This window comes from Dipodomys spectabilis, unplaced genomic scaffold, assembly GCF_019054845.1.
Source record: "Dipodomys spectabilis isolate Male_0828 unplaced genomic scaffold, ASM1905484v1 ptg000087l, whole genome shotgun sequence".
NCBI classification, from domain to species: Eukaryota; Metazoa; Chordata; class Mammalia; order Rodentia; family Heteromyidae; genus Dipodomys; species Dipodomys spectabilis.
In genome coordinates, this window is record NW_024870764.1 from 1,662,461 (window position 1) to 1,680,239 (window position 17,779).

A 17,779-nucleotide genomic window follows, 5' to 3' on the forward strand; every position below is an offset into this window, starting at 1 on the left:
AAGCCCTGATGGAGTTTCTAAAGGGAAGTCACTCCCAGTAATTTATTTTTCTACAGAATAACTTTTTATTAGCATATATTAGTTAATGAGGGGGGTTGTTGTGACACATGTATTCAATGTATTCCAAGTAATTCCACCCTCTCTATCACTCTCCCATACTCCCTTATTCCCTTCCTAAAACAATTTCATCAGTTGCATTGTTGTAGTTTCATATATACAAACAAACTACTTTGACCACATTCATCTTCCATTCATCTTCCTTATTAGCCCAACTCCCTTATTTTTTAAACTTTTTTCCCCAAAATATTGGCGTATTTTGAAATTATCTTAAAAAGCTAATATACTTTTAAAAACCTCTTTAACTTAAAAACACTGGGGATAAACAAAAATTTACTATGTAAACATAATTATGTGTCTATAATGTGTCCAGGCAGCGCCCCCATTTGGTGACTGTCGGCATGGCAAGCCCTTGAAGATTCATTTCTGAGCAGGTACTTAGAGGGTACTCGATGTTGCTTGACATTTTTACTGCCTCAGACAAGGACAAGCATTGTGAAAGGCTGAAGCCAAAGTCTCATCCCCTCTGTCTGTGACACAGGTCACAGGATACCTGCATCTTTTGTCTCCTCATAGTTCATTTTGGCTCTTGATGCTGGCCTGACCTTTCTTTCTTATACTCTGTTTTTCCCTGATGCTGTCCAACTGACTCCAGTGCCTTTTTAAAACAAAACTTCAATGTATATCCTACAAAATTTTAAAAAAGATGAAGGAAAGGGTAGGTTGGGAGGGATGGGTGAGAATGTTGAAAGGGAGGACATTCATCAAGATTCATAAACTGTTTTGTTCAATGGCAACTCCTGTACAACTATTTAAAGATGATAAAAATATCTAAAATTTTTTAGCTCAAATGTTCCTGGCCCTTACTTCATTAGGATATTTGGGAGGTTTGTGTATCTGTTTTGTTAAGTAGTACTGAATTTCAAATGAGAATAACTTTTACCTAGAGAAGTGAGAACCATGGCTCAGTATCTCAAGAACAGGCATAAGTAACTCCATACCCTCAGCATGTCCTACAGGCCTCACGACTGGGAATAGTAGATCTGTGTGTTAAAGTAACCAAAGAATGTGCAGAAGCATCAAGGAGATTGTAGCTTTGACATCGCTTAATCAATTATTGTAGAATCTTATATTAGTTTTTCTTACTGTATGTATTTGACTCATCTTACATAATGTAGCACAGGCTGGCCTTAAGTAAACTCACAATCCTCCCACTTCATCTTCTTCAGCTTGTTGATTACTGGCATGTGTCACAAAGCCAGCAAATGGCAATAACTTCCTATTCCTTTTTCTCCATTGTGATCTCTATCTGTCCCTCTTTCCCAGGTTTCAAAGATGAATCCAGATGAATATATGTAGATGCTGCGGGGTACATGAGTATATATTGCACTCTTTTCTGATACTGAATTAATCAGGAACCCCATTTGGTGGCATTTTCCTCCCCTATTTGTTTCAAAGTTATCTATCATGATCTTCTAAGGTACCGTTAGAACTAAAGGTGACTGACTGAGTCATGGAGTAGAATGGATTTATTTGGTGGGCACCAGTGGTTCATACCTGTAATCCTAGCTATTGGAGAGGTTGAGATATAAGGATCCTAGTTCAAAGCCAGCCCAGGTAGACACATCTGAGAAATTCTTATTTTCAGTTAACCAGACCAAAGGCAAGGTGTGGCTCAAGTGGTAGAGTGCCAACCTTTCTAGCACACACACACACACACACACACACACACACACACACACACAAACAAACAAAAAAGGCTCTCATTTTCTCTCTCTCTCTCTTACACACACACACACACACACACACACACACACACACACACACACTCACACTCAATATAATTTTTTTTTGGGGGGTCCGGTTGTGGGGCCTGAACTCTGGGCCTGGGCGCTGTCCCTCATCTCTTCAGCTCAAGGTTAGCACTCTACCACTTGAGCCACAGCGCCACTTCCAGCTTTTTTCTTTTTGCTTATGTGGTGCTGAGGAATTGAACCCAGGGCCTCAGGCATTCAAGGCAAGTGCTCTACCACTGAGCCACCTTCCCAGCCCTCAATATAATTTAATATAGTTAACCAGAGTAATTTTGTCTGAAAATTTACTAAGCCCTTGCTCACTTGCTCAGTGATTGACAGTGCACAGAATATTTTAAAACCATGATGTTTACAGCATTATTCAGAGTCACTTCAGATATTACTTGTGGTAATAGAAACACTAGGTAGAGTTTCAGGGATTTTTTGGTGTGGTGTTAAGGATGCAACTTGGGACCTTGTGCATGCTAAGCAAGTACTTTACCACTTGAACTATGACCCCAGCTGGGCTTTCAGGTTTTAGAAACTCATAAAGTGCTTCTTATGCTAACTGTGAAAATCACAATATAATTGCTGTGTGTTTTGTTTTGTCTTATTCAGAGACATTTTTTCAGAAATCTTGGCTCTATTCTGGCCTATGCTTTTTTGGGAACTGCAGTTTCCTGCTTCATTATTGGGTAAGTGAATCTTGGTCATACAAGTCAATTAACTCAATTTCCGAAAGGGATGAGATCTGTGTGATTACCCACAGTCTGGTGTCCAGATGTTGTGTGCCAGTACTGGAGATGTTAGACACATGTGGCTATTTTGATTACAATTAAGATTAACTAAAATGAAATAAAATAGCTCCTAGTTCCCAGATGTTGATTTCTAGTGTCATTCTCCAATAAAAAGAGTGAGAGACCCTTGTAGAAATGGTATATTCCAGAGCTGGGACAGGAAATGTATATGTAGATGGGGCATCTTGTGACTCAGGAAAAAAAAATCAAGTACTTAGAAGACATTCAGACAAGTGGAAGGATGTAGGGCTTTTCAAGGGGACAGTAGAGGCAACTTAAAGCCCCCCCATAATAGCCAGGGCCCCACTCTGGCTAAACAACAAATAAATCGCTTTCTAGTAGATCATCACCCAAAGTATAAAAGAAATACCCTTGAGACCACACTGATATAGTTAAATGTTTAGATGAATAAATCAGTGGAGGAGAAGAGACAGGTGTCCTGTGCTACTTTCCAAATGTAGGCTTTTTAAAAAAAGATACATTCCTTTCAAGGACATAGAATGTAGTCCCCCTATTCTAGCCCCTCACAGAACTTAGTTTTGAGTTCATAGTTATTTCTCCAAAGAGTATAGAGGAAGTGTAGTTTCTAAATGGAGAAAGCTGAGCCAGGTGATCAACATCAGTGGAGATGAACCATGTACTGGTTTTTTGAGAGGTCGATACTAGGCTTTGAACTCAGGGCCTTATGCTTACTAGGTAGGTGCTCTTATCACTGAGTGATGCTTCCAGCTCAGATTTTGCTGGTTATTTTTCAGATAGAATCTCACTTCCCTGTGTACATGCTGTGGCCATGATCCACTATGTTAGACTTCTTTCCTACTTACCTAGGGTAACAGACATGCTACTTTGTTCAGCTAGCCATTGAGAAGGGGTCTCTCAAACTTTTCTGCCAGGCTAGCCTCATACCACAATCTTCCCAATCTCAGCCTCTCAAGTAGCTAGGGTTATAGTAATACTGGTCTGGCTAGTATGTGCTCGCAATATTTGTGATGAGAAGGGCACTTTACCTTTCTTGTCTTCTACCCCAGAACATCACCTCAGTAACCATTAGGAAAAAAAAAAAGCAAGAAAACTTCACCTTAAAGTCATTCTACAAAATATCTAACCAGTACTATTCAAAATTGCCAACGTTGTTAAAAACAAGCAATGTCTGAGAAACTGTTATAATCAAGAGAAGACTAAATTTAGAGATTAGATAACTAAAAGTAATGTTATAGCCTAGATGGCATCCTGAAATAGAAAAGAGCATTAAGTAAAACTAAGGAAATAATGAAAATCATAAGTTAATTTTAATTTTTTTGTAGTACTGAGTTTTGAACTCAAGACTTTATGCTGGCTAGTCAGAATCACTCTACCAATTGAGCCATTCCTACAGCTCTTTTGCTTTAGTTATTTTTCAGATACAGTCTCATACTTTTTGCTTAGGCTAGCCTGGACCATGATCCTCCTCTTTTTCTCTCCCATGTAGCTAGGAAAACAGGCAAGTGCCACCATACTTGGCTTATTTGTTGAGATAAGGATCACGTTAACTTTTTGCTTGGGTTGACCTCTAACTACATCCTCCTGATCTATGCCTTTTGAGTAGCTTGGATTAAAGACCATGAGCTATCATGCCCATCCCAGAATTTTTATTAAAAAATATTAGAGATTAAGAACAAGAGATTTTTATTTATTTATTTTAAGGGCTTTTTATTTTATTTTTTTAAAAGGAGAGGTACAGAATGTATTGTTTACAAGGTGACATGTCTCTAAAGAGCAACAGTCTGCCCAGCATATATTAGTGGCAAGGGGAGGCAAGATGGGGAAAGTCCACCAGAGAAGTCTGTTGCCCAGGTCTTAGATTGTGCTGAAAGGAAATGTAGGGGAAGGTCTAGTTTCTGGAAATGTTTGAAAGATAGGTGAAAGAAGCCTTTGAGGAGCAACAAAGAGCAAATCAAATCAGTTACTACGAAGTTGCTATGGACTGAAATTGGACTTGTTAAGTGTCTGGAAGAGTGCCTAGCTCACATGAGGCAAGCATTCAATTCTAGCCAGTTTTCTTCATAAGGATTCTATTCTGCAGATCCTTCTTGGATTCCTAGCTTAGCCAATCTACTGGTGTCAGCATCTAGGATATAAAGGTACACAGTGAATGGTCAGTCCTTCCTCATTACAAATCTCAAATTATCAAGGCTTAGCTGGTGGGTACAATAAGTAAACCCCACAGTTGTTTTTACTTTCCTAACATCTGCAGCTGATGTTACCACTGCTATTGCCAACACACACACACACACACACACACACACACATATAATATGTGCTAGTCCTTTTTGGATGTTACCACTGCTATTGCCCCCCCCCCCCCCACACACACACACTTGTAACGTGTAGTCCTTTTTTGATGTTACCACTGCTATTGCCAACACACACACACACACACACACACACACACACACACACACACACACACTTGTAACATGTGCTAGTCCTTTTTTATTTTTTAGCATCCCTCACTGTTCACATTTTCTAAGCTGTCATGTAGGAAATATGTCCAGGCTGAGCTGAAAAATTGACCTTAGCCTGGTGCCGGCTCATGCCTATAATCCTAGCTACTCAGGAGGCTGAGATCAGAGGTTTGAGGCTCAAAGCCAGCCCAGGCAGGAAAGTCTATGGGATGCTCATCTCCATTTAACCACCAGAAAACTGGAAGTGAAGCTATGGCTCAAAGTGGTAGAGTGTTAGCTTTGAGCAAAAGTGAGCCCAGGGACAGCATCAAGGCCCCAAGTTCAAGCCCCAGGACTGACAAAAAAGATGAACTTGGTACTTCCTGTTGTACTAGGTTATATTATACATAACACAGAAAGGGCTGTTGTGGGGTGTGTGCCCTGTTCTACCTGTACTCCAGGCAAAGCAATTGTCCATATTGGTTGATGGGACTCAGAAGTTTCAACAGGACGTTTACAGAGGTTTGCCTCTTCTCCCTCCATTACTATCATTCTGGGTAGAGAAGGTGATAAACAATAGGTCAGTTACTAGGCTGTTTGTGACTAACCCATTCATTTCTCTCCAGTTTCTTCCCACCCACTATCCCTGTGATTTGAAATATACTATTCTTGTCTGTGTTTTCTAGCAATTTCTTACCTATAATTTTGAGGTCTATCTTTCCTATTTCTTCCTATTATCCAGTGGTTTAAGAGACCTTAATTTTGTTGCTGCTCTGGTTAGTTAGCACAGCTGTAAAACTGAGGTAGCTATGTGTTTCAGTATAATGGAGTTAGCTACAAGCCTTTACTTGGTACTAAAGTCCTACTTGCCTGTAGTCCTAGTAAGTGTCTAGCTATATCCACTGCCTATTATTTTTACAGATCTCCTGCTTGCATGCTTGCAAACAGTTCTCTTGACATTCTTTACCTTCTTTCTTACAGAAATCTCATGTATGGCGTGGTGAAGCTTATGAAGATTGTGGGCCAGCTCTCTGATAAATTTTACTACACAGATTGTTTGTTTTTTGGAGCAATTATCTCTGCAACTGACCCAGGTATTTGCATATTTAGCTCAAACATTATGGTTTTCTATTATTTAAATCTTACAGAGTTCAGAACAGTCATGAACTTTTTTTTGCAATAGGAAAAATGGAATACTGACTTAGACTTTTTATTAGTTTGTTATTGGGGTAAAAATTCAACGTAAGACAGATGCAGGTGGCTCATGCCTACAATCCTAGCTTCTGAGGAGATTGAGATCTGAGGATTGCAGTTCAGAGACAGTTTGTACAGAAAAATCTGCGAGACTTTTCTCTCCAATTTTCTACAAAGTGGAAACAGTAACTCAGAAGTAGAGACATGGTTCAAGTGGTAGAGCACTAGCCTTGAGCACAAAAGGTCAGGGACAGCACCTGAATCCTTAGTTCAAACCCCAGGACCACCACAAAAATTCACAAGATAGAACTTACCATCTTAATTATTTATTTCTAAAATATTTTTATTGTTATTATGGTGAAGCACAGAGGTGTTACAGTTTCATAAATTACCTCTTCCTTCGCTCTTCTCCCGCTTTTCCCTCTGCTCCACCCACAGATTGTATAGTTCATTTTCAACAGTGTCTACTGAGTACCACTGCTGCATTTGTTCACCCTTTGTCCCTCCATTTCTGTGCCTCTCCTTACTCTCCCAAAGAGAAATAAATGAACGAGCAAGACAAACCAAAGAAAAATCTCTCCTCTTTCCATTTCCTGGAGTTCATTTTGATAAATATTATTTTATATGATCAGAGGCAGAGAGACATTAGTCTCACTGTGTGTGAATGCCTAGAGTCCTGTATAATTTATCATATCCCAGTGTACTTTAGATCTGATTTCTGCATATGAGAGAAAACATGTGCTGTTTGTCTGAGCATGGCTTAACATGATTTTTTCTAGGTCCATCCATTTCCCTGCAAATGACAATATTATGCTTTCTAATGGCTGTGCAAAATTCCATTGTGTACAGCTACCACATTTTTTATACACTCATCATCTATTGTAGGGCATCTTGGCTGTTTCCATAACTTGGCTATTATGCATCTTAATTATTTCTAAAGTATACAGTTCACTAGAGTTTTTTCACATCATTAGGCAACCAAAGCTTTAGTACTTCAACATGTTATACAACCATGTCCCCTAAAAAATAGATCCCCTTTTATCTTCCTTTCAGCCCCTAGCAGTCACCATTCTCTTTCTGTCCCTATAAACTTGACTACTATATATACCTCAGGTTTGTAAAATCATATTGTACTTGTCTATTTATTTATTTTTGCAGATACTGAGGTTTGAACTCAGCCTCATGTTCTCATTTTGCTTTCCTGCTCAGGACTGGTGCTATGCCACTTGAGCCACAGCTCTACTTTGGTGGAGAATTGGAGATAAGAATCTCAGACTTGGGGCTGGCAAGTTGGCTCAGTGGCTTATGCTTGCCTTGCATGCCTGAGGCCCTGGGTTCGATTCCTCAGCACCACATAAGCAAAAAGAGAAAAGCCAGAAGTGGTGCTGTGGCTCAAGTGGTAGAGCGCTAGCCTTGAGCTGAAGAACTGAGGGACAGCACCCAGAGTTCAGGCCCCACGACTGGACCCCCGTCCCCCCAAAAAAAGAATCTCAGACTTTCCAGCCTGGGCTGGATTCGAATCACAGTGATCAGATTTCAGCCTCTACCTTCTATCTATGTTTAGCTCCCCTCACCCCCGCCACCCGTGTTTTAGAATGACTAATTTGGATCTAAGTTTTACCCTTAGATTGTCTTCTTTCTCAGTATTGTGTGCTTTGGAGAAACCTATCATTTGCTTTAAGTAATACTATTTCTTAGTGGAAACATAAATGAATACCTGTAGAGAATGCAGTTGAATTTGTAAACCCCATTTTTGTAATATTCCTGTGTAGTTTCCAATTGTGATATAGTTTTCTAGTCTTAAATCTCTTTATATTATAAGTAATGAATATGTGATTTAAAAGTGTACAATAGGGTATGTTATATGCAAAACCTATACTACTTTCTATAAGGGACCTGAGAATCTATGAGGCAAGGAGGATCCTAAAAGGCTGACTGTTCATCTTGGGAAAGAACATATGGAGAAAGGACTGGTCCTTCCTGACTGTGGAGAGGGAAAGGACTTTACAATGGCTTCAATGCTCAGTAACAATGATATATTATACAATGTATTGTTGTATAGTAAATAGTTGTCTTATGGTGATAGTTTTATTTCACTTAGCATCCTGTCTAGAAGGTTTGTCCACATTGTTATATCTAGCAACATTTTCTTTCTTTTCAGGCTGAATGATACTGTCATGTGGATGGAAGACATTTTGCTTACTGATCTATTCATCAGTGGAAACTCATACAATGATACAATGATACATTGTATAATAAATAGTACAATGCATCATTGTATATTATTTCAGATGATATATTGATATGTTATTAATAATGATGCATTATGTCAATGGTATTATTTACAATGATAATCTTAAAAGTTATCAGCATTTTCCACTTGACCATGCCTTTTGGGGATCCTCTGGATTCATGTTATCTCATAGATCTTCTGTAAGATAGAATGTTCTATAATCTTCTCAATCCATTTTGGCAACCACTAGTCATAGGTTATTTTTTTTTTAATTTTTATTTGTCTTGGGGCTTGAAGTCAGAGTTTGGATACTTTTCCAGAGTTCTTTTGCTGAAGGCTAAGGCTCTACCACTATCAGCAGCTCTGCTTCTGGTTTTCTGGTGGTTAAGTGGAGAAAAGAGTCTCAAGGACTTTCCTGCCCAGACTGTCTTTGAACCTCCATCTTCAGATCTCACTCTCCTAAGTATCTAGGGTTACAGGTGTGAGCCACCAGCACTCAGTTCACAGGCTGCTACTGAATACTTGAAATGTGATGGGAAGTGCTGATTTTTGGATTTCATTTAGTGTTAGGCAATTTTATTTGTGATTAATGGCTAAACATTGGACAACACAGCACTGGGGGAGCAGTTGTATGGTCCTGAAGAATCTCAATGTTCCAAAAATGACTTTTCTTAACTGTATATTGTCTCACAAACACCCCCAGTAAATTAGTATGGAGGTGTGGCCTAACCAGGTTAGGCACTCTGGTTCATGAAAGTAAAGATAGAATGTGGAGTTGTGGGCCTCAGGTTAAGTAACTAGCTCTTCTAGTCAATGAACAGGTAGCCCAGGCCCTCCTTCTCTCCTTCCATCAGTTTTATCCAGTGGGTATAATGGTCCCTGCTTCCTAGGGCTATTGTGACAATCAAATGCCATACTACATGTAAAGCCTTGGGCATGGCATCTGCTAGTTATGTTGGCCTCTGTGTCCATCTGATGCAGGCAAATTGTTTTTGTTTTACTGTGTTTCTTTAAAAGATAAATAACTGATCCTCACTACCCAAGCATGTTTCTAAACAGAACCCTGAAAAGCAGCTTTGTGATTTTAATATTGTTCTGTCTATGACTGTCTCCATGTGAAAGTCTGTTGAGAAATAGACCCTACATAGATATGAGAAAGGTTATTTAGCTGCCTGAAAAATCTATGTTTTCAATAGCTTCATTATTTAGCTTCTTATTAGTAGTAAAGGGAGGTTCATGTGACAAAGATTACTGATACTCTTTCTGAGCTATTAGTTGCTTCATTTAGTTCGATACGAAGGCTTATTTCTTCCACATTGTCTATGTAATTGTTTACTTCCCTTTATTGGGTCTATCCTATGGGAGAAAATAATGGAAGGCATTAGATGCAGTATCATTTTTATTTAGCTTGTAGAGTTTGACACAGCAGTTTTTTGTATAAATGAAGGTTCCAGAAATTTGAACGTTTTAACTTATTAGCCATTTGGACATTAACTTTAACTGCTTTTTAAATGTAAATCTTTCTGAAATGTAAAATGTATTTTGTTAAATTCAAAGTGTTTTACTAGCCTTCTAAAAAAATCTTTGTTTGAAAACTTGAGTCATAAAATAGATTAAAATTCAGTGCAGAATTCAAGAATCGTGGTGAACCGAGCCCATTCTGCTTGCAGCAAAGTATGCCAATCTCTGAACAAGTTTTGCAGAAGCAAAGATTGTATTTGCCAGACAGCTGAGTGTGGAGGTGGGAGACTGAGGTCTCAATCTACCTCTCTCAGCATAGAGTTTGGAACTATTTATGAGATTTAGAAAAGCAGGTGATTTAAGCTACGGAATTCGGTGATTAGAGGTATTAGTGGGTCTTCGAATGCAGGTCAGTCTTCATGACTATTTGAGGTACATGTTCAGAAAATGGTGGCATTATCAAGGAAGTGCAAATCAAAACTTCACAGAGATTGTACCTTACCTCAGTCAGAATGGATATCATCAAGAAAAATAAGCAACAGCTAATGTTTGTAAGGGAAAATGAACCCTTAAACACTGTTGGTGGAAAAAATAAAAATAAAAGCCAGGTACTGGTGGCTTGCACCTATAATCTTAGCTTCTCAGAAAGCTGAGATCTGAGGATCACGATTCAAAGCCAGCCCAGGCAGGAAAGTCTGTAAGATTCTTATCTTCAGTTAAGTTCCCAAAAAGGGGGAAAAAACTGGAAGTGAAGCTTTGGCTCAAGTGGTAGAGGCCCTGAATTCAAGCTGCAGGACCAGCACACACACACACACACACACACACACACGCACACACACACACACACACACACACACACACACACACACACACACACACAGTTAAAAATAGACCTACTATACCATCCTGCCATGCCAGGCCTGGAGGTATATTGAAAGGATAATAAGTTGATGTACAGTTGAGATACTTGCACATCTATGTTTATTGCAATGGACAAATGTCTGCTGTGCCAACCTATGATAGATGTATGATAGGAGTGACAAGTGAAACTTCTTTTTTGTTTAGCCACTGACTTTTGCTGTAGTACAGAGTAGTCCTTCAGACTAGACCCCTAAATTGGGAGAAGTAATAATACTACTCCTTATAGGCTTTCCTGAGGACTAATGAGATTGTAATATAGCATAGTTTCTGCTTCATGGTAAGTCCTCAGTAGTTGGTACTGTTATTATCATTGGTAATTTTCTCTGACACTTGGGTTGAAAACAAGACAAATTTTGTCCACAAAGTGGTAAACTACTAAAGTTTTTTTTTAAATATCAGAAGCCACAAATATTATTCATGTAACAAAGAATCCGAAAATAACTTTTTTTATTTTTTATTACTATTATTGTGAAAATACCATACAGAGGGGTTACAATTACATGGGCAAGATAGTGAGTACATTTCTTATCAAGCATTGTTGCCCCCTCCTTTGTTTTCCCCATACCATCCCTTCCCCTCTCCACTCCCCCACCCCCCCAACCCACCAAAGTTATAAAGTTTGTTTTTCGACATAATGTCTTGTACATCTCATTGTTGGACCCATTACAACAGAAAATAACTTTTTAAAAGCCTCACTCCTAAAGAGTTTTCCTGTTGTACAATGTGCTAAATTATATTTGAAGGATACTGTGTTATGAAAATGGCTTGTCCTTAAAGAACTATAGCTGATAGGCATGAACCTTGCTGATGTTGGATTATATCATGATATAGAAAACATTTTTCAACTTTGTTTTCAGGGGCTTGATTTTTTGGACAGGCCCAAGGCTTAAACTCTGGGCCCAGGGTGCCGTCCCTGAGCTCTTTTTGCTCAAGGCTAGTGCTCTACCACTTGAGCCACATTGCCATTTCTGGCTTTTTCTGTGATTTAATTGGAGATAAGAATTTCACAGACTTTTGTGCCCAGGCTGGCTTCGAACTATGATCCTCAGATTTCAGCCTGTTGAGTAGCTAGGATTATAGGCATGAGCCTCTGGTGCCCTGTTTCAAATCTATTTTTTGAAGATTCTCAATAAATGTATTACACTTTTGAAAAGGAAGTCATGTTGGAGGCAGTGTCATTTGAAATCTCTCTTAATTTCTAGCAAATTTAGAGAGACAGGACAGGATAAGAAGAAAACACAGGGACGTGGCGCTGTAGCTCAAGTGGTAGAGCGCTAGCCTTGAGCTGAAGAGCTGAGGGACAGCACCCAGGCCCAGAGTTCAAGCCCCACGACCGACCAAAAAAAAAAAAAAAGAAAAGAAAAGAAAAAGAAAACACAGACTTAAAACAATCTTATATAGTATCTCAGTACAGCTTGGGACTTAGGAATAAGAAGAGTGGCTGTGCAGGGAATAAGAGAGGGCTAGTGATCATTTTAACCATTTAACTGTAGGGAGCTCAGAAATTCCCCACCAATCTTTACTGTTTAAAGGAACAGTCTCTACTGGGAGTAAAGAAGTGTGGGCCTGTCTGGTTACAATTAAAACTGGAAAGCACTTTCCATGCTCAAATTTATGGGTGAATGCAAAGGAGACTAGAGGTGGTTAGAGTCCACTGGAATGATCTGGGTCCTCAGGGCTCTTAGAAATTTCCAATAAAAATCTCTCTGGTCAGAGTCATACTCTAAAGAGGAATTGTTCAGACCAAAAACTTGATTGATGTCATTGAAAGGAGAAAAACAAATTACAGTATATACTAATGGAGGAGGGGCCCTGGGAGTCAGTAATTCCCAGAAACTACTGGGAAGGAGCCCATGTTTTTAATTGTTCCACTTAAAACCAGAAGAGGGAGCCCTAGAGCCACAAAACTAGGAAATCCTCCCTTCCCCTTAGAGAGGGGTTACAGTTACATGAGCAAGGTAATGAGTACATTTCTTATCAAGCATTGGGAGGGAAGGGATGGTAGAGGAAAAACAAAGGAAATCCCTTTTGAACTGTCTTCTACTCCTCACCTTAAATATAAGTAACAGAAATAGATTGAGATAAAACTTCATGTAAACGTATTGTAGGAGAAAAATGAAGCAAACTCCAAAGAAAACTAAAACAAATGCAAGTTATGAAAGAACCACATGCATTATGGTTAGAAAATTCAGAAATGGGACAAGTGAACAATAGGCTATTGTGAGCAAAGAGCTGAGAGAAGGGAATGGAGACAGATATAATTAACCCCTTTTCCTTAAAAGGGCCAAACATAACTGATAGCATATAAGGAATGTGCATTTGGGCAATTAAACTAAAGAAAGGCAAATAAATAGCAACTGAAATCCAGATGTAGCTGTAAATAGTAACTGTGAAATCCAGATGTGTGGTACCTTTTGAGGAAGTGGTTTGAGATTGGGATGGGGCATACATGGCGGTGGGGGGGGTCCCTTGGGGACACTGGATAATTCTTAAACTAGGTGATGGTAACATGATTTATAAACATGGTTTATAAATAATGTTGAGTACTGGTGGCTCATGCTTACAATCCAAGCTACTCAGGAGACTGAGTTCTGAGGATTGGGGTTTGAAACCTGCCTGGGCAGAAAAAGTCCATGAGATTCTTATCTCCAATTAACCACTCAAAGGCCAGAAGTGAAAGATTAGTTCAGTGATCAAGTGCTAGCCTTGAGTAGAAAAGCTAAGGGAAAGTGCACTGGCCCTGAGTCAAGCCCCAATACTGACTGGCGCTTGAGTGCACACACACACACACACACACACACACACACACACACACACACACACACACACACAAAACACACACCAAAACCATTTCACTTAACTAAACTTTAATTTTGTTTGATTTTCTTATTATATCAGTTAGCTGTGCTTTTGGCTACAAATATAACAGAAAAGCCTAAATAATACTTGCTTAAACCAATAGATACTTACCTTGGTTCCCATTTGTGGGTTGGTACCAGAGTTTCCATTGCAATCAGGCATCTGAGTATGCTCTACCATACTACCTTTGGGTTTCAAAGCATGTCATTTGTCCCAAGCTTCCTGCATATACTGGCCCTTCTACAATCTTTTGCGTAGGCAGAGATGACATTCTTTTCAAGGGGACCTGGGAATGTGAGTTTGTAGGGGTTTGTTTGTTTTTATGCCAGTACTAGGATTTGGACTCATGCTCTATGACTTGAGCCATGTTTCCACTTATAGCTTTTTTACTGATTATTTATTATTTTTTACTGATTATTTGTCTGCCTGAGGTGGTTTTGAACCATAATCCTTAGATCTCAGCTTCCTGAATAGCTAGGATTACAAGCGTGAGCCACTATGCCTAGCTGGGAGCTTGAGTTTTTAACTCTTATTCTAAGAGTAGAAGTCACCAAGAGAGAAAGTAATTGGTTGGGTGTGAATGACAAGACAGAAAGCTTCCCCATATGTACATTCCACATCATCCATTCTCTAGTGGTGGTGATACTGCATGTTCCTCCTCAGGGCAACTTATAGCAAAGACTGGTTGTTTTTTCTTATTGTGATTAAATGAGGTGTTGCTACTAGCATCTGGTGATTGGGGCCAGGGATGCTGCTAGTATCCTGTGATGTGCAAGCTAACCCCTCATATCAAAGATTATCTGGCCCCAAATGTCAATAAAGCTGAAGTATCATAGTATGGTCTAGAAGTCAAGGATCGAAGGGTACATAAGGCCAAAGCCAATTTAAGAAACACAGCAATGCATTATTGGTCTCTTTTGGGTCCCCCAAACCTTTTTAGAGGGTACATCAAGGCAAAATCAATTTTAAAAACACCACAATGTAGTGGTCACTGTCAACCTCATCTCAGGTATACAGTGGAGTTTTTGGGAGACCAAATGACATGTCATGTTGCTCACATCCAGAAACATACATGAGAAGCATCTGTCTTCCACTTATATGCATATTTTAAGGAGATTGCAAAAAAAGCAAAAAGTGTCTCTCCTTCAATTTTTTGTTTTAGAAAATATAACTACTTCTTATTTAAAATGTCATGTTAACATGTAATGGATGATTATTGAATCATTATGAGTAAATATTTAAATTAGTTAAATGAATAAATATTTAATATTTCCTGTTTTGTTCAATACAGTAAATATCAGTAGTGGATAGCCCACAAAACTAGGGTTGTTTGGGGGGAAGCACAACAATTATTAAGAATGTAAAAGAATCCTGAAGTCCAAAGTTTGCAAATTGCTGATTTAGAGAACAGCCAATTTTTAAATCCCTCAAAAATAAGAACACTCTGAGAAGTGTAATTATGTCCCTGGCATGGTGCTTCACACTTGTAATCCCAGAACTCAGGAGGCTGAGCCAGGAAGATGCAAAGTTCTAGGCCAGCCAGGGATTCATAGCAAGTCCCAGGCCAGCATGGACTACATAGTGAGACCATGACTCAAAAAAAAAAACAATTACATACAATCTGTCACTGATGAAGATTTCCATTATTTACCACACCTTGTGTCTGAGCCTGTGCTGGATTCTGGGAGCAGAGTGCTCAGTAGAAACCCAAATCACATGAATGGTCATTTGTTTTTACATGTCTGTACTGTCTTCTCCAAGTAGAAAGCCATGTGTAGGTGCATTCGACTGCATCCAACCTCATGTCAGTTGGGAAGATTGTCAATTCCTTTTTAACAGACACAAACAGCCCATCTTTGACTCCATTGCTGGCACCCTTGCTGTCTGCTTATGATAGGCAGAAACCCAAATTAATTTCTCTGTTCTGCATCCACTTTTCAGTGACTGTGCTGGCGATATTTAATGAATTGCACGCTGATGTGGATTTGTATGCACTTCTGTTTGGAGAGAGCGTCCTAAACGATGCTGTTGCCATTGTACTGTCATCGTAAGTAGCTGGAGTAGAGAGACTTTGGGTTCCTGCATGCTTTGGGCCAAATATGGAGGGCTGCCCTGAAAGTGATACTGAATTGGGCCCTATTCTAAATGAGACTTAATGGCCTTAGTGATAAAGTCATGCTGCTTTTATCTGCTTAGCAGCAATCAGAAGAAGGCTGACACCAGCCCAACACAGAGGCTACAGATTAAATACAATGACTTTGCCCTGAGTAGTTTTTGTTAGAGGATAGATTATCTAGATTTATAGCATTCCTCTTTTATCCATCAGTGGATGCCTAAAATCACAGAGAGTACTGAACATTATGTATACTGTGGGTTTTCCTATGCATACATATATATGACACAGTAAAGAGATTAACAACTGATAATACAATTAAAATTGTTAGAAAAAGTTTTATATATCGCATATACAAAAAGTTATGCCAATGTGCCAATATGCCAATACACCAAGATTTTCTCTCCCCTCTTCTTCCCATCCCATTCACTCCTTGCCTTTTTCCTTTCATTTTCTCTTTTCCTTTCCTTTCCTTTTTCCTTTCCTCTCTCTCTCTCTCTACATATGTGTGTGTGTGTGTGTAAAGCGTCTGTATGTGTGTGTATTGCACATGTATATCTTAATGTGAGTATATATATATATATACACACACACACATCTGATTGTACTCTTTTACCCTTTCATTTTCACTCAAAAGAAAAGAACTTTATGGCTTCTCTTTGGCATATTTGATTTCCAGCATCACTATTCCTTCTCTTTGGGCCATTATTAACTAAAATGAAGGTTATTTGAACACAGGCACCTCAATTTGGTAATCTCGATAGCCTTTAAAGGGCAAGTAGTAAATACAGCCTGGATACACCGAACACAGAATGGTTTGAGTTCTGAGTAGGATAAAGCCAGGTGGTTTGACATTTTATCACGTTCTTTAGGATAGCACACAATTTAAAACTTATAAGTTGTTTATTTCTGGAATTTTCCATGTGATTTTTTGAACTCTTGGGTAAATGAAACTGAAAATTGAAATTATGGATAAGAGACTACTGTACTCTGATGTAAAACCAGTACAGTCTTTTTTAACTCTTTCTCTCTCTCTCTCCCTCCCTTCCTCCTCCCCATCCTCTGTCAATTTCAGGTCTATTGTTGCCTACCAGCCAGCAGGACTGAATACTCATGCCTTTGATGCTGCTGCCTTTTTTAAGTCAGTTGGCATTTTTCTTGGTATATTTAGTGGCTCTTTTACCATGGGAGCTGTAACTGGTGTTGTGACAGCTCTAATATCCTTTTTGGTAGTTGCTGCTGCCGCCTGGATATATAGATATAGATATATAGATATAGATAATATATATATGAACATGACATTGTACAAAAAGGAAGTTCTCAGAGTTCCCTTTCATCTTAGAATATTAAATATATTGTTTTCCACCCTGATGTGATGCTCTGTGAAAGTCCCATTGGTGAGGCACAGAGGTTGGGCCTGTAGCTAAGTCACAGCAAAAGACTAAGAACATAACTAGACTCCACTTGGTTTGCAGCTTTGCCTTTGCTCTCCTCCCTTATGAACCAGTTGGAGCCTTGGTTTTAAGGGAATGAATATAGCTGACAAACTTGGAGGAGGCTAGGTATCAGGTACTTGAGCCCCAGGCTGCTGCTGCTGCTGCTGTCTGCTCTGCTGGGCCATTTGAGTGTTCATGTGGCCATAACAACCTGGAGACTATTCATGGGAATGCCTGCACAGTGGCCTTCCACAAGCAAAGAGTACTATAATCTTTAGTGTAAAACAATCAGCTGGGCACTGGTGGCTCACACCTGTAATCCCAGAAATTGAGGAGGTTGAGATCAACCCTGGACAGGAAAGCCCATGAGACTCATCGCCAATTAAGAATCAAAAAGCCAGAAGTGAGCCGGGTGCCAGTGGCTCACACCTGTAATCATAGCTACTCAGGAGGCTGAGATCTGAGGATCAAGGTTCATAGCCAGCCCAGGAA

General features: G+C 39.3%; 1 protein-coding gene across 2 annotated transcripts in view; it reads left to right on the forward strand.

Annotated features, from left to right (window-relative positions):
• Slc9a7 (solute carrier family 9 member A7) overlaps nucleotides 1–17,779 on the forward strand; it is a 145,059-nt gene that overhangs the window by 74,912 nt on the left and 52,368 nt on the right. For both annotated transcript variants that reach the window (XM_042684481.1, XM_042684482.1), the window contains exons 4-7: nucleotides 2,469–2,545; nucleotides 6,052–6,164; nucleotides 15,680–15,785; nucleotides 16,927–17,068. In XM_042684481.1, the coding sequence (XP_042540415.1) occupies nucleotides 2,469–2,545; nucleotides 6,052–6,164; nucleotides 15,680–15,785; nucleotides 16,927–17,068 (438 nt within the window). The remainder of the gene's footprint in view (nucleotides 1–2,468; nucleotides 2,546–6,051; nucleotides 6,165–15,679; nucleotides 15,786–16,926; nucleotides 17,069–17,779) is intronic.